Consider the following 22,445-nt stretch of genomic DNA (forward strand, 5'->3'; position numbering starts at 1 on the left):
GTTAATGGAGCATCTCAGAATAGAACAGTAACCTTTCCTTAGCAAGTTCTGTAGATTGAGAGTTTTTAAACCTAAGGTTGTGAAATGCTGTTTTGAAGCAGAATGCTGTCATATTTCACTTTCAGACCTGGAACAGAGTAATAATTCAGGATGTTGATCTGCTGCAGAAGGTGGCACAAGTCTTATATATTGATTATGGAAATGAAGAAGTAATCCCAATAAACAGAATTCACCAACTAAACAGGAAAATTGACTTGTTTCCTCCTTGTGTGAGTTTCTTTTACTTTCTAAATTCCTACTAGTGTCCCAAAGAAGTTGTTTTTAATGTTTTGATGGACACAGTATTTGCATGTTGTTTTGTCATAGTTATTATGAAAAAGTATCAATCGGTATCTCTTTTACTATGTAGAGAAATACTAATGGACTTTCTTGGCTCCACTTTATTAGGCCTTACTTAAGGTACTGCCACAGGTGAGAAACTTCGCATTTTTAGGGACATTTTATCAGTCTGCTTTTTAGAAGCAATAATTTTTATATTTATTACGTTATTTGAAAGCGACTTGAATTTATGTGTGATTGAGGGATAATTACTATCTTTTCATGGATTTCTCAAGCTTCAAGTCCCAAAAGGTAAAATGTTGTGGATAGAGTATCAAGAGGGACAAATAGTTATTTATAAAATTATCAGGTTTGTCCTTGAAGATTTTTGATAAATCTTCAGCATGAAATACATCATTCTTAAAAAAATCTTTACATAGTTAGAAAAAAGTCGTTTTCAAATACTAATCTCTAGGATAACATTTTTCAGGCCATAAGATGCTCTGTGGCCAGTGTTATCCCGGCAGAGGGGAATTGGAGCAGTGATTGTATCAAAACTATTAAATTGCTGTTAATGGAGCAGTACTGCTCTTTAAAAATAGTGGACATCGTAAAAGAGGAAGAAGGCGTTACTTTTGCTGTGGATGTTATGATGACAAGTTCAGGTAAGATCTGACTCTTTCTTTTTAAGTGGAGCACTTAATGTTACACAGAAAAGAAATAGAAACATGAAGTGAGACCAAGTAAGCCCTAGTCTGGAGTCATTTAGATTGTGATGGACGACACGGCCTTGGCTCTGCTGTTGCGGTTGGCAGTTTGTCAGAGACAAAGCATGAGTTTGTAGAATTGAGTATATTAAGAGCTAGATCTAGACTTAGTGTTGGAAAACTGTATTATCTTTTTTATACAGCTACTGTAATATTTATTCCTAAATTCTACTCATTCACTGGGAAAATTCAGGAATTTCTCTCTGAATTTGTCCATCCTCACCATTAGTGCTTTTTCACAGAACTGCACAGAACTGGATTTGGTTAGCATTGTTGTCGTTTAATCGCTAAGTCACATCTGACTCTTCTGCGACCCCATGGACTGTAGCCCACCAGACTCCTCTGCCGGGTCAGGGAAGATCTCCTAGAGAAGGAAATGGCAACCCACTCCAGTATTCTTGCCCAGAAAATCCCATGGACAGAGGAGCCTGGCGGGCTATAGTCCATAGGGTCACAAAGAGTCCACCATGACTTAGCAACTAAATAACAACAAGAATTAGAGTTGTAGAAATGGAAGCAGTTTGAGATCCTGTTCTTCCTTTATGGCTCTGTACATATTTTAAAAGCAACTTCTTATATTCCCTTTATGAGCTTTTAATTGCCTCTTGATTTCCAAGGTATTATTACTCTTCTACTGTTTGAGACCCATCGTTGGTTGATTACTTGGTAGAAAATTCAGTTCACCCTTGTGTGAAATTAAGCATAAAATCTGTATGTTTTGTTTCTTTGCTGTGTATGTTTCATGTTACGACTTGAGCTTTTGGATACTGTTGATATTTCTCAACCATACTTTAAGTCTGAGATGAAGTAGTCTTACGTCTTAAATTTATTTTTTCTTGTAAATGATGATTATTCTAAGCATGCCAGTGAGGTGATAGCTAAATCTTTCATGTTAGTCATAATTTTTAAGTGAAATATTTCTATTAAGTTTTTTGTCAAGTAATGATGGGGTTTTTGCCCCAGTTTTTAAAGCTGAGCATTAATAAACTATGTTTTTCACATAGAAGCTGAACTAGTAAAAAAAAAAAAAAAAAAGTAGGCCAGTGCGCAAATACTTATCATCTCTAAATCATGTGATTATGATGCATTTGTTTTGTGTTTGTTCTCTTCCTCTAATACTTGGTACATCTCAATGGAAATACGTTTTCTGAATCACTTTTAGGAAAATTCTTAGACCATGTGCTCATAGAAATGGGATATGGTTTGAAACCTAAGGGACAGAATTCTAAGAAGCAAAGTACAGATTCAAGTGAGTATACAGATTAAAACTGAGCGGTATAGTGATTTTAGTTACTGAAGAATATATTCTTACTAAATGAAAAAGGCACAACTATCACACTGTCAGATTTAATGGAAATGATAACCATTCTGTAAACTTGATAGAAGAAAAATGATACTTTTGAATTTAGTAGTATCTTATTTCCTTATTTCTAATCAGTTTTCCCTGTGTGTTTTCCTTCCCTCTCCTATCAGCTGATTCTCTATTTTATAATTGCCAGAGATTACGAAGTACTAAACATCACAACACTTTGAGTTGAGGGATTTTTAGCTAACATTTCCATAGTTTGATTTGTTTTCCTCCTTCCTTCGCATTCTGGTAGTAATAAATAGGGCTATAACATTCTCTTCTGGTAGGGTGGTATTTCTTCTTAAATTTTCCACTTATTTAATTGTGTAGTTTTCATTTAACAAGAAAACCAAGAAGTTTTGCTGTTAACATTGTATTTTCTCTTTGCCTAGCCTTATGTATTGCTTTTTGTGGTCTGCTTTCTCCTTTTTTTTTTTTTTTTTTTTTTTGCTCTTTTTCCAATTACTTTAGATGTAGATGCACTTTATTTTCTATTTCTCATTCTTTCAGAGATGATTGCCAGATCGATGATGCTGTGATGGGGCACATCCTGTCAGAGAAACTAGTCCTTCTTAAATCTACTTTATCTCTCAGCTCCCATCTCTTATGCTGTATAATTGGTTGCTAGATCTTTATTAGTTCTTCTTCCTAAATAGCATTTGTATATTTCTTTATTTTCCCTTTGTTTTTTAAAAATCTTTTTTTTTTCCCCTACCATTTTTCTGGTTCAGGAGTCTTTATCATTCATGGATCATTGCAACAGCCTTCTAATTTATCTCCTGTCTCCTGTCTGTGTTCTTATCGTACTGCCTATATGAAATCCCTGAAACAGAAATCTTGGTGTGACAGGCTTGCTAAAAAGCTGTCGGTAGTTTTTTGCCATCTGGAGGCGAAAAGCCAATACTTCATGGTCTAAAAGTAGTCATGGTTGGAACCATAAATGATGGTGGTGTCTTAGGGAGAGGGTAAAGTGAGGGAGATGAATCTGGGCTTACAATACCAAGGGAGAACTGTGATGGGAGAGGTGGAAAGAGAACGTGGAGAATGTTGCCAGAATAACAGAAGAGTCAGTCTTCTGAGCAGGAGTCAGCAGCAGCAACAGATGCTACCAAGGGGTCCAGGGGAAGGAACAAGAGCCGCCCAGCAGAATACCTGTGGGCAGTGCAGGCCCAGAGGGAGGAAGTGGAAGTGAAGTTGCTCAGTCGTGTCTGACTCTTTGCGACCCCAAGGACTGTAGCCTACCAGGCTCCTCCGTCCATGGGATTTTCCAGGCAAGAGTACTAGAGTGGGTGGCCATTCCCTTCTCCAGAGTATCTTCCCGACCCAGGGATCGAACCCAGGTCTCCCGCATTGTAAGCAAGATGCTTTACCGTCTGAGCCACCAGGGAAGGCCCAGAGGGAAGAGGTTGTCAAGTGACTGGTAGCAGAAGCACAGGTGTGTACTGGGGGTCCTGACCCAGATTTGGAGGAAAGCCTTTTGCAGTGACGTCATACTGAGCAGGAAAGACTCAAGTTGTTGGGAGATCTGGGAGTATGTTCTGGAAAAAGGACCAGCATGTAGTGAGGCCTAGAAGTGTGAAAGAGCACAGGAAGGTCTGAAAAACCAGCGAATGGGATTAAGGAAACCAGAATGGCTTACCTCTCTGTTTTCTGATAAGGTGATCTTAAAGATGTCAGAAAAATGATGGCTGAAAATAAAATTGTCGTGGACAGAAGTGACCTCATCCCCAAAGTGTTGACTCTGAATGTAGGTGATGAGTTTTGTGGTGTGGTTGCCCATGTTCAGACTCCAGAAGACTTCTTTTGTCAACAGCTACAAAGTGGGCGTAAGTAAATCTTGATCGGTGCTGTCAATATAACATACCCCATCTGTCAAGAGACTCCACCTGCAGACGTGCAGGCAACATGTAGACTTGCATTTCTGTGGTTTGAGATGTGGTCTTTGTCTCCAGGTAAGCTTGCTGAGCTTCAGAGGTCGCTGGGCGAGTACTGCAGCCAGGTACCTCCGCGCTCGGATTTCTATCCCACCATTGGTGACATCTGCTGTGCTCAGTTCTCCGGTAAGGAGAAGGGAGTGGTGGTAAATTTTCTACTTAGAGTTAGGTGCCAACAAATGAAAGATTGAAGGCAGGAGGACAAAGGGATGACAGAGGATGAGATGGTTGGATGGCATCACCGACTCAATGAGTTTGAGCAAGCTCCGCGAATTGGTGATGGACAGGGAAGCCTGGCATGCTTCAGTCCATGGGGTTGCAAAGAGCAACATGACTGGAGCGACGAAACTGAACTGAACTGAACCAACAAATGAGACAGAATCTTGGGTTTGCATTAGATGGCTGCATTTGAAGATCGTCCTGCACCAATTATATTTTAAAATATATCCAATTAAGCAGAATTAAAGTGTATGAGGGAGGAAGCCTGTGAACAGGCTTTGAGGGTGTGGTGGTGCAGGAGGTTTTTATCTTATCTCTTTAGTTCAGGAGACTGATACAGGTACTTGTTTATGTCATTTGGGAATGCGGAACCGCCCAGGGTCATGTCTTGGCCAGCTTTCTTTGGACCAGGAAGAGGGTCTGGAGGCCCAGCCTCTGTAGCTCCTCAGATGATGACCCTGTGATGACCGGGTTCAGTCATCTGCTGAAGAGCAGTCCAGTGGCCCTCCCGAAAGGGCAGATCCAAGTAGGCCTGCAGTAAATCTGTGGCTTGGGCGATGAGTCTGGTTGACTCATGCAGTCAGGTGTTCTGCAGTTGATCAAGACTTCATGGACTCACTCACATGACCAGGACATCTTCCCAGTCCTAATGGAGTTCACTGTCTCCTAGGGAGACAAAGCATGGAAGTAAATAATGACAGCAGCGTGCAACTTGAGTGGCCTAGTAAGGGCTGAATAAAAGTGACATTTTAGGAGTTGAAAGTGATATTTTAGGAGTTGAAAGCGACATTTTAGGAGTTGAAAGCTTCTGATAGGCAAAAGTAGCAGTGTTGAATAAGCATACGTTGTTCAGTAAAGCTTGATGTTACATGAAAAGAGAGTCTACATGACCATCTACATTGAGGAGGGAAGGTTTGTGTTTGTATCTACATTAGAAAAACATTTCCAGTGAGTCTCTTCTCTTTTCAGAGGATGACCAGTGGTACCGTGCCTCTGTTCTGGCTTACGCTTCTGAGGAGTCTGTACTGGTCGGATATGTAGACTATGGAAACTTTGAGATCCTTAGCTTGACAAGACTTTGCCCCATAACTCCCAAGTTGCTGGAATTGCCAATGCAAGCTATAAAGTGTGTGCTGGCAGGTATGTAATTTTTATGGTTCTCATATTCTTAAAATACTGAAACCTAAAGTAAGAGCATTGGAATTGAAATTAGTGATCAAGGAATATGTTTAGATACAACTTACCTTAACGCAGAAATAATCCTTAATAAAACGTTAGGGAAATACAAGTGACTCTTTTGCTCTCTGTGCTGTGCTGAGTCGCTCAGTTGTGTCTGACTCTTGGGGGCCTGATAGACTGTAGGCTACCAGGCTCCTGTCCATGGGGATTCTCCAGGCAAGAATATTGCAGTGGGTTGCCATGCCCTCCTCCAGGGGATCTTCCCAACCCAGGGACTGAACCCAGGTCTCCCACATTGCAGGTGGATTCGTCACCATCTGAGCCACCAGGGAAGCCCTTGCTATCTATAATAAAATAAAATTGAATATACCTGTGTTTATGAAATTGATTATTCTTTCCTTATTTATAGATCTTGCCTTTTAATATAAGCACAGCAGTCTGTCAGTTGCGTGTATTAGGGGGAAACCTGCTTTTAAATTCTACTGTTCATGGAAGTTTTCGGCTAAGAATACTGGAGTGGGTTGCCATTTCCTTCTTTGGGGATCTTCTTGACCCAGGGATCTCAGGTGGTAAAGAATCTGCCTGTAATTTGGGAAACTTGGGTTCGATCCCTGGGTCAGGAAGATTTCTCTGCAAAGGAAATGGCAGCCCACTCCACTATGCTTGCCTGAAGAATTCCACAGACAGAGGAGCCTGGTGGGCTACAGTCTGTAGGGTGGTAAAGAGTTGGACATGACTGAGCGACTTTTATTTTCACTGCTTGTAAAAACAATAAGAACATGAATGATCATGTGCTTAGAAATTGCTGTACATGTAATGTGTCCCTCTAGGAGCAGGAGCTTCTTTCCAACTTAAAAGATTGGCTTCTACAACTTTGATTCAAAGTACCGTAATTTAACTAGTATCCGCTTATCGGAAGGATATTTCCAAGTTTTTGCTACTAGCAGTGTTCTCTTAACTACATTTCACAACCTATCCAAGATCATTTTGTTAGGAAGAGATATAGGCTGCTATGTATAAATTAAAGAAGCTGTCTGGATATATAGTACAGGACAGAGAATATAGCCAATATTTTATAATAACTTTGAGTGGAGAATAAAAATACTGAATTACTGTGTTGTACACCTGAAACTAATACAGTACTGTGAATCAAATATACCTCAATTTAAAAATTAATTTTTTAGAAAGATCATTTCCTTGGGATAGGTTGTAAAATAGAGTTATATTGCAAAATGCCTCCTTGGGGGGAATGGAGGTGTGGGAGGTCTGCTGCTTTGCGTGTCTGTGTACCTGCTTTGATAGTTCTCTGGAAAAGGCGGACCTGTTTTACACACCCGCCAGAAACGTAGGAGGGAGTCAGTTCCTTCACTCATCAGAGTGCCAAATAGATACTTCTCTGTTATTTCATCTTGGCCAATTTTGATAAACGAAAACATTTTAGTCTGTTTGATGACAAGTGAGATGGGAGGTTTGCTCGTAAGTTACTTGGCTCTTAGTTTTATGAAATGACTGTGCATAACGCTAGGGTTGTTGATTCTGTTAGTGCCCTTTCAGTAAATACTACAGATGTTTCCTACATCAGTGTTAGTGACCGGGTTTCTTCCTGGATTGTCTTATACTTTTGTTTATGATTTTCTTAACCTTATTGAGCTATGATTTATATACCATAAAAGTCACTGTTTTAGGTGTGTAATTCAATGATTTTTAGTAAATTTATCGAGTTGCACCATCATCTCCATAACCCAGTTTTGTAACATTTCTGTCACCCCACTGAGATCTCTTATGCCCATTTGTAGTTAATCCTAGCTTCCCAGGCAACCACTAATCTACTTTCTGTCTTCTAGGTTTGCTTCTTTGGACATTTCATATCAATGGATTTATGATGGTTTGTTTACATAGAAATATAGAAGCTTTTTACAGACTTTGTAATTTTGCTTTCATTTTCATGTCTAGAAAATCCTCCAATGGACTTTCTGGTTCCAGTGTTTGTCATAGATTCCTTTGACAAAGATAGATTAACTTTGTGGAAATTAGGAGCTAAATTTCTAGATGGTTGCGATAAGAAGTATTTGAACATTCTTTCAAAAATTCTTTGTTAGGAGTAAAGCCATCATTAGGAATTTGGACTCCAGAAGCTGTTTGTCTGATGAAGAAAATTGTACAGAACAAAATGATCACAGTGAACGTGGTGGACAAGTTGGAAAACAGTTCCCTGGTGGAACTTACAGATCGATCTGTGACACCCCACATCAGTGTCACCAAAGCGCTCCTCAATGCAGGCTTTGCCGTGGAGGACAAGGGGCTTGTGACAGATAAGCCCAGTGACGTGAAAGAAGCCAGTGGTAAGTAAATTGTCCACCAGGTGACGTCCATGTTGGAGTTCAGATGGCTCTGTGAATGTATGGGTTCTCATATTTTTTAAAAGAATGGACGTTGAGTACCGTTTGTCTTTTTAAATCAACCATTCATCCAGAGTATGTGTTTGGGTCACTGGCAGCTGAAGATTGATCAGAAATGTAAATTTGAAATTCAGTGAGATAGTAATGGTTAATTCTGAGATTAACTGGCTTTCCTGTAAAGTCACTAAGAAAGTCATTGGAAGTTCTGTTCTTCGAGAGCAGGTTCTTCCTGCCTTCGACTCACCGCCCTGGACATTTGTTTAGCAAAATGTCCATTTATTTTCACAGTTCCCTTGGGTATGGAAACAAAAGTCAATCCACTGGAGTGGACATGGGTTGAACTTGCTGTTGATCAAACACTGGATGTTGTGGTCTGTGTGATTGATAGTCCTGGAGAATTTTACTGCCATGTGCTTAAAGGGGATGGTGGTAAGTTGACTCTTACCTGTTTATGTTACATTGTCATGGATAATAAAGAAAGAAAAGTTTGTGATTGGGTGATGATACTGTTCCCTCTTCAGTAAGGGCCAAGTGAGTATTTGTATTTCCAGGAAAGATTTACAAGAATCCTGGAGTGAGTTGCCATTCCCTTTTCCAGGGTATCTTTCTGACCCAGGGATTGAACCTGGATCTCCTGCATTGCAGGCAGATTCTTCACCATCTGAACTACCAGGGAAGGCCCCTGGTTATACTTGGTTGCCTTTTATTCTGTTGTAAGCCATGATTTCTGTTTTCAATAGTGTCTCTTTTTAAACCAATTTAGGTTTCACAGAGTGTCTCCTAAATTTATTTTTGAAAAAACTGAATTGTTGACTTCATTTACGTATAACATACACATAGAGAAGTGCACAAATAAGAGTGATGTGTGTGCTTGGGCTCTGAGGAGACTGCCCTTGAGGTCAGACGGGCCACTTCCCCCCGCAGTGTATGAAAGTGCCCTCTCCCACACCATTTCCAACACTGTGTCCTTAAATTTTCTTATTTCAACTAATCTGAGAGGTGACAGTTCTAACTTGATGCAGTTTAATTTCCATTTCTGTGAATTGGCCTTTGCCACATGTTTAAAAGATATTTTCCATTTACTTCGTATAGCGTTAACATGGCTTTTAAAGTTCTCCACGGCCTGTGTCTCTCTAAGCACATCCCTGGTGCTTTTGTTCAGTGGCTCACCTTTCCACCCTTCTCTGCCAGACTGCTCCCACCAAGTGTTTTTGGCTGCTTTGCCTCAGAGCCATTGCTTTTTTTGGAATGCCCTCTCCTAGCCCTCTCCTTTGAGATTTCTCTGTGAGACCTTTGGTACAGAGCCCACCTCTCTGAATGTCCTTAGCAGACACTGTCTGCACCCCCCATGTAGTGGCGGTTCATATATGCCCCTTCAGGACAGCTTGTGTGTAACTTCCTTTCTGTGCAGGCTTGTCCGCCGTTTTCTGGTATACACGCAGAAGCCCACGCTCTAGCATATTGACAATGATGCCGTCATCGCGGCTCCGTGCCCACTGAATTGTTGGTATGGGGTTTACCGAGAATATTAACTGTTAACTAAATAATGACTGACTTGCCCAAGTGCTTAATAAGGAAAAGGGAAAGGCATTTGGTGTGCTTTATAATTGTCAGGAGATGTACCTGGATTTTTATGATCAAAACACTTTCCAGCTTTAAAGGAAAGTCTGCTACTCCGCATGTTTTGTTAAATGCCGTATGTGTGTTGTGCTTTCAGCCCTAAAGGAACTCAGTGATTTGAACAACTTACTAGCAGAATATTGCCAGCAGAAGTTGCCTAATGATTTTAAGGCAGAAATAGGGCAACCTTGTTGTGCTTTCTTTGTAGGTAAGTTGCAGTTGGCACAATCTTGACTATATTAGAATCTTTTTTTTTCTTGACATTCAAACCTCATTTTTAGTGTGTATTCTCTTCCTGTTGTTTAGGCAGATATTTTTCATAATCAAAATTAAATGAATGCTTAAGATCTTATGTTTTCTCCCTTCTCTCTTTGCAACAAGAGACTCCAAATGATACTTTTCCTACTTAACTTTGTCAAATGCTTTTCTTTGCAGAATTTCTGATAGTAATGAAAGGGAGACCTATTCACTGCAGAGTCATTGTTTCTTCTGCTTACCCTTTGCATGTTTATCTTGAAAATATATTCGATGAAATCCCTTAATTTTATTGCATGTTTTTCTGTTTATATAATTTACCAAGTAACAGGTAAAACAGTCTCAATTAGCAATAAGAGAATTATGTCCTCCAGTTTGACAAATATGTTCAAGTTTATTAAATCTTTTCTTAATATTCTGCTTACTGGTTAGGTTATGAATGAAATCTTTATAGTAGATGTAAAAGTGTGATGCTATAAAAACTTTGGAGATAATTTTAAGAATGAATTTTGAAATTTCTGAATTATGAGCTAAGGTAACATCTGGAAAAAGAACAAATTTATTAGCTACTTTAGACAAAGGATGGTCTTTTTCAAAATAAAAATTTAAAATCTCAATAGAAGGGAAATACTCCATGTTATAAATTTTGTGTTAAATCTAGGTGACAATAATTGGTATCGGGCTTTGGTCAAGGAAATCTTACCAAACGGAAACTTTAAAGTACATTTTGTGGATTATGGAAACATTGAAGAAGTTACTGCAGATGAACTTCAAATGATCCCATCCAAGTTTCTAAAACTTCCATTTCAAGGGATACAGTGCTGGTTAGTAGGTATGATGCAAAATGAGAAATTTTCTCAATTGTCTTCTAATACTTAGATTACACAAACTTCTCAGTGTTAATATATCTCTAATTTTAATATTTTGTGTAAGCTATCTTGTTTCAAATAGCCTCAAGTATTTTAGCCTTTTGTCTTAGCAGTTTTGCTTCTAATAATTCATCCCCCCAAAACAGTCTTATGAGTTCACCAAGTTCACCTACATGGAAATTTGTTACACTACTGTTCATAGTGGCTGAACAACCTAAATAGCCAGAAATAGAGCCTCGGTTAAATGAGGATCCATATAGTGGGTAGTGAAAATGTTAGTTACTCAGTCATGTCCAATTCTTTGTGACCCCATGAAGTGTAGCCTGCCAGGCTCCTCTGTCCATGGAATTCTCCCGGCAAGAATACAGGAGTAGGTTGCCATTCCCTTCTCCAGGGGATCTTCCCAACCCAGGGAATGAACCCAGGTCTCCTGCATTGCAGGCAGATGCTTTACCATCTGAGCCGCCAGGAAAGCCCATAGTGGGTAGTGGTGTTGCCTCTTTCACAAGGATGTTGTGAGGATTATTGAGTGAATGTTTAGACCAGGGTCTGGCACTCAGAAAGTGCCATTAAATGTTTGCTCTTACTACACAGTCATTAAAATGTTAAATATGTGTTGTTGACATGAAGAGTAGTTCATGAATTAAGCGAAGGAAGCCAGTTATAAAAGAGATGCAGGGTAGTATTATGGTTAAGAGAACAGATTGCAACCACCTCTGCTGCCTGCTAGCTGTGAGATCTTAGGTAAGCTGGTTAAACGATGGGCTTCCTTTTGCTCATCTGGAGAATTATTGTACTTCCCTCGAAAAGACATTAAGAATAAAAGAGAAATAAAATATAGAGCACTGAATAGTGCCTAACATATTTTTTATATTATAAAATTTTTATAAATTTATATTATTTTTATAAGTTTTTAGTATTATAAAATTTCTTTATAAAAGAATTATGAGTGTATATGCACGTGAGTATTTCCATATGTACGTAAAGATTATGGAAGGTCGCATACAAAAATGTTAATAGTCATGTATGGAAGCGTTAGATGCCTTTTATTTTTCCTTTCGCCTATCTGGTTTCTTTTTACTTATTTTACACTGAGTATGATTTGGATTATATTTTCAATTACCATGTTTTATGTCAGTGCTTCTTAAAGTGTGATCCCCTCCCACCCTACAACCAGTGAGTAGTATCAGTATGAGAACTTGTTAAAAACGCAGATTCACAGTCCCCACCCAAGACCTGCTACTTAACTGGAAACTCTAGGGCGGGGCCCCCAAATCTGTGTTCACCAGCCCTCTAGGTAATCTAGATGCACAGCCACATTTGAGAATCACTGTTACGAAAATTAGGGTGTAAGTCAGAGTTATCCTAGAAAAATAATTTTTGGTTTCAAATCTAAGATGACATTTTAAAATTATCATTGGAAAATTATGTGAAAGTATGTTTTTTTTTTAATCAGAATAATTGATACTCATGATTGTGTATATAAGAATGATGGCTTCTAGAAACAGTACTTCTGTTTTTGCCTATTGGGAAAAATGTCAGGTGAAGATAAGTTAGTGAGGAAAGTCATGACAGACCCCGAGACTCCTAAAATCCCAGTAGTGTATTTGCAGATGCATTATCTGCAGCACAGGCACAGTATAATTGACTGTTGAGAAAAGATATTCAAAATCACTGACCTGAATGGGAAACTTGGCAAGGGGAGTGCTGGATGTTATTGAGGCAAAAAATGTAGCTTTGGGGCACAGAGTTCTTGTTAATGCTGTTCTTATTTGTCAGGTATACAGCCTAGAAACAAACACTGGAGTAAAGAAGCCATAGCAAGATTTCAGACGTGTGTTGCCAGGATAAAACTCCAAGCCCAAGTGGTTGAAATCACTGAAAACGGAGTGGGGATTGAACTCACTGACCTTTCCACTTCTTATCCCAGAATCATTAGCGATATTCTGATTGATGAACATCTGGTTTTAAAAGCTGGTTCACCACATACAGACTTAGCGAAAACCAGACCTGTTGATAAGCATGACCTTCAGATTGATACCCCGGGGCTTCAAGGTAACATTTTTAAACTGTTATTTAAATTTGTGTTCTCCTTTGCTTTTATAGGCTATGAAAATTGTGCTATTTCAAGTGACCGGATTTTCCTGTAGAAATACCATTTGTGGAAATAGATTAGTAATAGGTAATTTAAATCAGTTTAATGTTTATTGAATTCAATATCACAGTAATCAGTTTAATGTTTATTCTTTCAATATCATGGTAATCCAACTCTATGCCCTGACCAGTAATGCTGAAGAAGCTGAATGGTTCTATGAGGACCTACAAGACCTTCTAGAACTAACACCCAAGAAAGATGTTCTTTTCATTATAGAGGACTGGAATGCAAAAGTAGGAAGTCAAGAAACAACTGGAGTAACAGACAAATTTGGCCTTGGAGTACAGAATGAAGCAGGACAAAGTCTAACAGAGTTTTGCCAAGAGAACGCACTGGTCATAGTAAACACCCTCTTCTGACAACACAAGAGAGGACTCTACACGTGGACATCACCAGATGGTCAATACAGAAATCAGGTTGATTATATTCTTTGCAGATAAAGATGGAGAAGCTCTATACAGTCAGCAAAAACAAAATCAGGAACTGACTGTGACTCAGATCATGAACTCCTTACTGCCAAATTCAGACTTAAATTGAAGAAAGTAGGTAAAACCACTAGACCATTCAGGTATGACCTAAATCACTATACAGTGGATGTAAGAAATAGATTCAAGGGATTAGATTTGATAGATAGAGTACCTAATGAACCATGGACGGAGGTTCGTGACATTGTATAGGAGATAGGGATCAAGACCATCCCCAAGAAAAAGAAATGCAAAGAACCACAATGGCTAACTGAGGAGGCCTTACAAATAGCTGTGAAAAGAAGAGAAGCGAAAAGCAAAGGAGAAAAGGAAAGAAATACCCATTTGAATGCAGAGTTCCAAAGAATAGCAAGGAGAGATAAGAAAGCCTTTCTCCATGATCAATGCAAAGAAATAGAGGAAAACAATAGAATTGAAAGACTAGAGCTCTCTTCAAGAATTAAGAGATACCAAGGGAACATTTCAGAGAAAGCAATGGCACCCCACTCCAGTACTCTTGCCTGGAAAATCCCATGGGCAGAGGAGCCTGGTAGGCTGCAGTCCATGGGGTCGCTAAGAGTTGGACACGACTGAGCGACTTCACTTTCACTTTTCACTTTCATCCATTGGAGAAGGAAATGGCAGCCCACTCCAGAGTTCTTGGCTAGAGAATCCCAGGGACGGGGGAGCCTGGTGGGCTACCGTCTATGGGGTCGCACCGAGTCGGACACGACTGAAGTGACTTAGCAGCAAGGGAACATTTCATGCAAAGATGGGCACAATAAAGGACAGAAATGGTATGGACCTAACAGAAGCAGACGATATTAAGAAGAGGTGGCAAGAATACACAGAAGAGCTATACAGAAAAGATCTTGATGACCCAGATAACTACAATGGTGTGATCACTCACCTAGAGCCAGACATCCTGGAGTGTGAAGTCAAGTGGGCCTTAGGAAGCATCACTACGAACAAAGCTACTGGAGGTGATGGAATTCCAGTTGAGCTATTTCAGATTCTAAAAGATGATGCTGTGAAAGTGCTGTACTCAGTTCAGTTCACTCAGTCGTGTCTGACTCTTTGCTACCCCATGAACCACAGCACGCCAGGCCTCCCTGTCCATCACCAACTCCTGGAGTCCACCCAAACCCATGTCCATTGAGTTGGTGGTGCCATCCAACCATCTCATCCTGTGTCGTCCCCTTCTCCTCCTGTCTTCGATCTTCCCCAGCATCAGGGTCTTTTCAAATGAGTCAGCTCTTCACATCAGGTGGCCAGAGTATTGGAGTTTCAACTTCAACATCAGTCCTTCCAGTGAACACCCAGGACTGATCTCCTTGCTATCCAAGGGACTCTCAAGAGTTTTCTCAAACACCACAGTTTAAAAGCATCAATTCTTTGGTGCTCAGGTTTCTTTATAGTCCAACTATCACATCCATACATGACCACTGGAAAAACCATAGCCTTGACTAGATGGACCTTTGTTGGCAAAGTAAGGTCTCTGCTTTTTAATATGCTGTCTAGGTTGGTCATAACTTTCCTTCCAAGGAGTAAGCGTCTTTTAATTTCATGGCTGCAGTCACCATCTGCAGTGATTTGGGAGCCCCTAAAGATAAAGTCTGTCACTGTTTCCATTGTTTCCCCATCCATTTGCCATGAAGAGATAGGACCAGATGCCATGATCTTAGTTTTCTGAATGTTGAGGTTTAAGCCAACTTTTTCACTCTGCTCTTTCACTTTGATCAAGAGGCTCTTTAGTTCTTCATTTTCTGCCATAAGGATGGTGTCATCTGCGTATCTGAGGTTATTGATATTTCTCCTGGCAATCTTGATTCCAGCTTGTGCTTCTTCCAGCCCAGCGTTTCTCATGATGTACTCTGCATATAAGTTAAATAAGCAGGGTGATAATATACAGCCTTGATGTACTCCTTTCCCTATTTGGAACCAGTCTGTTGTTCCATGTCCAGTTCTAACTATTGCTTCCTGACCTGCATATAAGTTTCTCAAGAGGCAGATCAGGTGGTCTGGTATTCCCATCTCTTTCAGAATTTTCCACAGTTTATTGTGGTCCACACAGTCAAAGGCTTTGGCATAGTCAATAAAGCAGAAGTAGATGTTTTTCTGGAACTCTCTTGCGTTTTCAACAAGATGTTGGCAATTTGATCTCTGGTTCCTTTGCCTTTTCTAAAACCAGCTTGAACATCTGGAAGTTCATAGTTCATTTATTCCTGAAGCCTGGCTTAGAGAATTTTAAGCATCGCTTTACTAGTGTGTGAGATGAGTGTGATTGTGCGGTAGTTTAAGCATTCTTTGGCATTGCCTTTCTTTGGGATTGGAATGAAAACTGACCTTTTCCAGTCCTGTGGCCACTGCTGAGTTTTCCAAATTTGCTGGCATATTGAGTACAGCACTTAAACAGCATCATCTTTTAGGATTTGAAATACCTCAACTGGAATTCCATCTCTTCCACTAGCTTTGTAGTGATGCTTCTAAGGCCCACTGGACTTCACATTCCAGAATGTCTGGCTCAGGTGAGTGATCACACCATCGTGATTATCTGGGTTGTGAAGACCTTTTTTGTACAGTTCTGTGTATTCTTGCCACCTCCTCTTAGTATCTTCTGCTTCTTTTCAGTTCATGCCATTTCTGTCCTTTATCGAGCCCATCTTTGCCTGAAATGTTCCCTTGGTATCTCTAATTTTCTTGAAGAGATCTCTAGTCTCCCATTCTATTGTTTCCCTCTATTTCTTTGCCTTGATCACTGAGGAAGGCCTTCTTATCTCTCCTTGACCGGGAGCTGACTGTGGCTTGGATCATGAACTCTTTATTGCCAAATTCAGACTGAAATTGAAGAAAGTGGAGAAAACCAATAGACCATTCATGTATGACCTAAATCAAATCCCTTATGACTATACAGTGGAAATGAGAAATAGATTTAAGGGACTAGATCTGATAGAGTGCCTGATTATCTATGGATGGAGGTTTGTGACATGGTACAGGAGACAGGAATCAAGACTGTCCCCAAGAAAAAGAAATGCAGAAAAGCAAAATGGCTGTCTGAGGAGGCCTTACAAATAGCTGCACTCAATATGCCAGCAAATTTGGAAAACTCAGCAGTGGCCACAGGACTGGAAAAGGTCAGTTTCATTCCAATCCCAAAGAAAGGCGATGCCAGAGAATGTTCAAACTACCTCACAATTGCACTCATCTCACATACTAGCAAGGTAATGGTCAAAATTCTCCAAGCAAGGCTTCAACATTATGTGAACTGTGAACTTCCTGATGTTCAACCTGGTTTTAGAAAAGGCAGAGGAACCAGAGATCAAATTACCAACATCTTGTTGAAAACGCAAGAGAGTTCCAGAAAAACACCTATTTCTACTTTATTGACTATGCCAAAGCCTTTGACTGTGTGGATCACCACAAACTAGAAAATTCTGAAAGAGATGGGAATACCAGACCACCTGACTTGCCTCTTGAGAAATGTGTATGCAGGTCAAGAAGCAACAGTTAGAACTGGACATGGAACAACAGACTGGTTCCAAATAGGGAAAGGAGTACATCAAGGCTGTATATTATCACCCTGCTTATTTAACTTATATGCAGAGTACATCATGAGAAATGCTGGGCTGGAGGAAGCACAAGCTGGAATCAAGATTGCCAGGAGAATTATCAATAACCTCAGATACGCAGATGACACCACGCTTATGGCAGAAAGTGAAGAACAACTAAAGAGCCTCTTGATGAAAGTGAAATAGGAGAGTGAAAAAGTTGGCTTAAACCTCAACATTCAGAAAACTAAGATCATGGCATCTGATCCTATCTCTTCATGGCAAATGGATGGGGAAACAATGGAAACAGTGACAGACTTTATCTTTAGGGGCTCCCAAATCACTGCAGATGGTGACTGCAGCCATGAAATTAAAAGACGCTTACTCCTTGGAAGGAAAGTTATGACCAACCTAGACAGCATATTAAAAAGCAGAGACCTTACTTTGCCAACAATGGTCTGTCTAGTCAAGCCTATGGTTTTTCCAGTGTTCATGTATGGATGTGAGAGTCGGACTATAAAGAAAGCTGAGAGCTAAAGAATTGATGCTTTTGAACTGTGGTGTTGGAGAACACTCTTGAGAGTCCCTTGGACTGCAAGGAGATCCAACGAGTCCATCCTAAAGGAAATCAGTCCTGAATTTCATTGGAAGGACTGATGTTGAAGTTGAAACTCCAATACTTTCACCACCTTATGTGAAGAACTGACATGTTTGAAAAGACCGTGATGCTGGGAAAGATTGAAGGCGGCAGGAGAAGGGGACAACAGAGGATGAGATGGTTAGATGGCATCACTGACTCAAATACATGAGTAAACTCATGGAGTTTGAGTAAATCTGGGAGTTGGTGATAGACAGGGAGGCCTGGTGTGCTGCAGTACATTGGGTTGCAAAGAATTGGATGCAACTGAACTGAACTGAATGTTTATTGAAACAGGGTTTTATTGAACACTATACTCATTTTTAATGTAGTTACTTGTCAGGTAAACACGTACATCATACAGCTATGTATCCCTTAAAGTTTGAGTAAATTTTAAGAATTAAATGTACTATAGAAATAAAAATAGTCTATATGAGTGTCGTAATTTATTGATTCTTGTTATATAGGTTGAGCTTTTTTGTAATGCACACTAGAGTCCCTAATATTAAACAAAGTCTTTTGGAAAATACAGATTTTCATTTTGGGACTTTGGGAGTGTTGAATACTGAAGTTTATCTGTTTCATGAGAGGACTGTATTTCGTGTATTTTCAGCCATCTCTTCAGCTGATCAGTGGAGTACAATAGAATTGCCAGTTAATAAAACTGTACAAGCATGCATTTTAGAAATCACAAATGCAAACTTGTTTTATGCTCTACCAAATGAAATAGCAGGTAAGAAAGTTTGAGACATATTTATGCTAGTCTGTTAATTGTAGAATGAACTTAACTGAACTCCTTAGAAAATGACCTGGAGAAGAAGTGGTGATTTCTTTTCCACTCAGTGTTTTAATTGATCATAGTAATATGTAAGGAAAATCTGATTTTAAAAACAGATGTGAACATGCCCTGCATTCAGTGTCTACTCTGCCTGGTCTTGATCATCTGCAGCTTTTTATAACAAGGCAGTGTCCTTGATTACTGTGTAATTTCTTGTTTAAAAGTAGGTACTGTCTATATGGAATTATACTTACTAACCTAACCTTCTACGAGCATTGAGAGAATTTGAACTGAATTCTGTTCTAGATATGTTGAAAGAGTACTTTGAAATCACTCTTTAATCACAATGTTACTGAGTCTTAGGAATTTAGAGAACTGTTTTACAGTGCCTCTAATTGTGAAGAAGAGTAGCATATAAATGTTGACTTTAATTTTCCTTTTTTGTTTCATGAAAGATTACAATTCAGTTATCTTGTCAGTGTATTTGAGTTTATCCTTGTAGTTCAGAAGCTGAGTTAGTACAAGTTAGCTATTCAGAATAATTTGCAGATACTTAAAAATGAAATTTTTTTTAAAGTGATCAAACCAAGAATTGTGGTGATACCAATAACTGCTCTTAAATTTATTCTCTGTATTAGGAACAATCATCTTTATACTGTATAGTAGGAAGCATGGGCTCAGGCGGCAGCTACATATGGTGTGATGAATTGGAAGTACTTTATTTCATTTTCTTACCTATAACACACTGACAAGTTCACGGAATAATTGTAAAGCTGTAGCCTGATATCATAAGCTTTTGTAGAACGAGCACACTGGGCTAACCACCCTGGTCAACAAATTAGCCCACCGGTGGCTTCCTTCTTGCCCCTCCCAGTACTGCGTCCCTTCCCCACAGGGTACCCACTAGTGGTTTTATCTATTTTTAAAACAGAAATGTTTTAAAATAGTAAAAATCAAAATATTTTAAATATTAATATTTAAAATATTAAAAATATACAGGATCTTTGGAGTTTAGATTTGATCTTCCTTTTTAAATACTTTTATAAATATTGGCATTGAAAGTTTCATCATAGAACGTTGTTTTTTTTATATATATATTTTAGAAGATCAGGAAAAACTGAGCGTATTGACGGCCGAATTGTTAGAATATTGCAATGCTCAGAAAAGCCGATCACCCTATACACCGAAAATTGGAGATGCGTGTTGTGCCAGATATACAAGTAAGATTCTTTCTGTTACCCAGAACAGTGAGCATTTAAAACATGAGACTTACAGTTTTTAAAAGTATTTAATTTTCTATTTGTTTTATATGATAGTTGGATCTTCAGTTTCCCTCTGTTTTCTTCCCGGTAGAAATGTGTCCTAATTTTTGGTTAGATAAGTATTCTGTGTTATGATACTAGGGTTGCATAAAAGCGGTTCACAGCCTAGCCATGTAGTCACTATAAATACTTTCGCAGCCTTTTTTTTTTTGTTACTTGTGTTCTGTATACTTTCAGTAATGATCTCCAGTCCTCTCACTGGTAAAAATTCTATCCAAGAGTACTTTATGTACTTAATCAACTTTTGTCATAATTGTAGGCAGCCCTGGCCTTTTTGCCAGCTCCTGTCTAGACTGCTTGTCTTTGGGACCTGAGCTGTCCTCCTGGAGGTTCTCGTCACCATCACGCCAACCCTCTGTTGCTTGGATTTCTCTCCCACCCCTCCTGTTGTTGCAAGATTGTCTCCCTTCCTCATTTCAATGTGCTTTCTGGATCCCTTACTTTTGATTTACTCTTAATATTTGGGTATATCTCATCCTCTGGAAGCTGAGAAAAGGTATGTGTAAAATAAGTTTTCTGTTATGTTTCATCTTTGAAACAGTATTCACCCTAATAGTTTCTTAATAGCTTACCTATAGATAGAATTCCAGGTTGGAAATCATCTTCCCCTTAAATTTTTGAAGGCGTTGCTTTTATATCGTCTTTTAGCTGTAGGTGTTGCTGGTGGAGAGGTAGATGTCATTGAGGTTCTCCAAACTCTGTACATATTTTTTTCCTTCTTTCTGGAACTTGTGGTAATCTCTTCATCCCGAGTTTTGAATTTTATGATGTGACTTAGCATTGGTTTTCTTTCTTTCTTTTTCTGGGCTACTCCACACAGCTTGTGGAATCTTAGTTCGCCAACCAGGGATCGAACCCGGGCCCTGACGTGCAGGTGTGGGGTCCTAACCAGGGACCTCCCCCAGCTCTGGTTTTCCTTCCACCATTGTACTGAGCGAGCACTCAGCGGGTGGGCACTTTAGTCTTGAAATTTATGAGCTTTAGTTTTGAAATTTGTTCCTGAATTTTTTTTATTCCTTCCTTTCGTTTTCTGCTGTTTTATGAACGCCCAGGTTTTCTAATGTTGGGCTTAAACTCTTCTGCTGAATTTCCTCTGCTATTTCATCTTTTTTGTTCTGTTCAAGAGGTTTCCTCAGTTTTCTCTTCCAGCCTTTCTTACCTCATTTTTAATACCACAGTTTTTTTGTTTCAGTAGTTTTTATGTTTCTCAAGTGTGTGGTTTTAACACTTCCTTGTACCTGTTCTAAGGATGGAAGGTCATTTCTCTGAGGATGGTCATATTCTTTTAATTTTCATGGTTCCCTCTGTCCTTGGCCTCTGTTTCCTCGAGATCCTGTTTGTTTGGTCTGGTCTTCTCTTTCTTCTTCTATTTGGCCATCCTTTGCTGTTTTATCTTTATAAGGTGAGGCGCTAAGAAGCTAATTGGAAGTTCCTTTGAGTGGGGGCAGAGCTTGTCTGCTTGGTGGGCTTCCCTGTGGGCTGGCTCTGCTGTTTCACTGGGAAGTCCTCACGCTGGTGTCTTGAAGTGCTTTTGCTTGAGATGGTTGTCTGCTGCCTGAAGTGCGTGACTTGCCTGACAGGGATCTTGTAAACTCTATCCTCTGCTCTGCCTCATGTTCCCCAGTCCACAGTCTCTGGTTCGTCCTCTCTGGAGAAGAAACTAGTCTTCTGCCCGTGGGTAGAGCCGTTACCTAGAAAGGGGGACTTTAAGTGTTATTAAAGCATGTAAACACAGAGCTGATCATAAAGCTTCAGCACCTTTAAAAATAGCTATTATGTGTAATGTGTTTATAAACTAAAGTTTATATACATGTCTTGGGGAAGGAACTCTGCTTCCACTATTCAGTCACCATCTCAGTTCCGTCTTTCCTCCTACTTTTGAATGAGTAGCACCAATTATTGAGCCTTGCTTGCTTAGGGATTTGAAATGCAAACTGGGACGCTTCTTGGCTTCCTTACAGCAGCTTCAGTTGAGCTCTGCTAAGTCATTTCCATTCATGTATCTGCTTTCCAGCTTCCCAACCTTACATTGTCTTCTCGCTTGTTCTCTATCCTTGTGGTTTTAGCCTTTTTTTCTGTTCAATCCTATAACTGTCTTTTCAGTAGAATCTGCAAGAAGTAGAGGTGATGCTTGTATTTAATCTAGACTCCTTGGCATGAAACCAGAAATCTTGGTGTGGATTTCCAAGTGATGTCAATGTAACTGAATAACCACCTTAAGGGAGGAGGGCCTCATTGAATGTAACTTCTCACCTGAGACTCCGTTCCGTTTTTAGGCGATGATTGCTGGTACCGTGCCATCGTGCTGGGGACATCAGATGCCGACGTGAGAGTGCTCTATGTGGACTATGGAAACATCGAAACCCTGCCTCTCTGCAGAGTGCAGCCCATCTCTGCCAGGCACCTGGAGCTTCCTTTCCAAATTATCAAGTGTTCCCTTGACGGTAGACAATTAAATCACTTTCCAGTATGGGTGTCTGTGGGATTTTTTTTTCTTTCTTCTATAGCATTAAGTCTGAAACAAATGGGTATTTTAAGTAACTGTCCAGATTTCTAAATATCAAGCAGAGTTTATATAAAAAAAAAAAAACCTCATGTCTTTTATTCTTTATTTCATTCTCACAAAAATTATA

At 39.6% G+C, this 22,445-nt stretch overlaps 1 protein-coding gene across 1 annotated transcript in view; it reads left to right on the forward strand.

Moving 5' to 3' along the window:
* The window catches only part of TDRD1 (tudor domain containing 1), a 55,734-nt gene that overhangs the window by 25,133 nt on the left and 8,156 nt on the right, over positions 1–22,445 (forward strand). Inside the window, exons 9-22 of the mRNA XM_059882145.1 lie at positions 126–269; positions 809–983; positions 2,248–2,334; positions 4,092–4,259; positions 4,386–4,493; positions 5,556–5,726; positions 7,865–8,107; positions 8,453–8,593; positions 9,882–9,992; positions 10,701–10,871; positions 12,688–12,963; positions 18,326–18,445; positions 19,594–19,710; positions 22,089–22,256. Of these exons, the coding sequence (XP_059738128.1) occupies positions 126–269; positions 809–983; positions 2,248–2,334; positions 4,092–4,259; positions 4,386–4,493; positions 5,556–5,726; positions 7,865–8,107; positions 8,453–8,593; positions 9,882–9,992; positions 10,701–10,871; positions 12,688–12,963; positions 18,326–18,445; positions 19,594–19,710; positions 22,089–22,256 (2,200 nt within the window). The remainder of the gene's footprint in view (positions 1–125; positions 270–808; positions 984–2,247; positions 2,335–4,091; positions 4,260–4,385; positions 4,494–5,555; positions 5,727–7,864; positions 8,108–8,452; positions 8,594–9,881; positions 9,993–10,700; positions 10,872–12,687; positions 12,964–18,325; positions 18,446–19,593; positions 19,711–22,088; positions 22,257–22,445) is intronic.

This window comes from Bos taurus, chromosome 26, assembly GCF_002263795.3.
Source record: "Bos taurus isolate L1 Dominette 01449 registration number 42190680 breed Hereford chromosome 26, ARS-UCD2.0, whole genome shotgun sequence".
NCBI lineage: Eukaryota > Metazoa > Chordata > Mammalia > Artiodactyla > Bovidae > Bos > Bos taurus.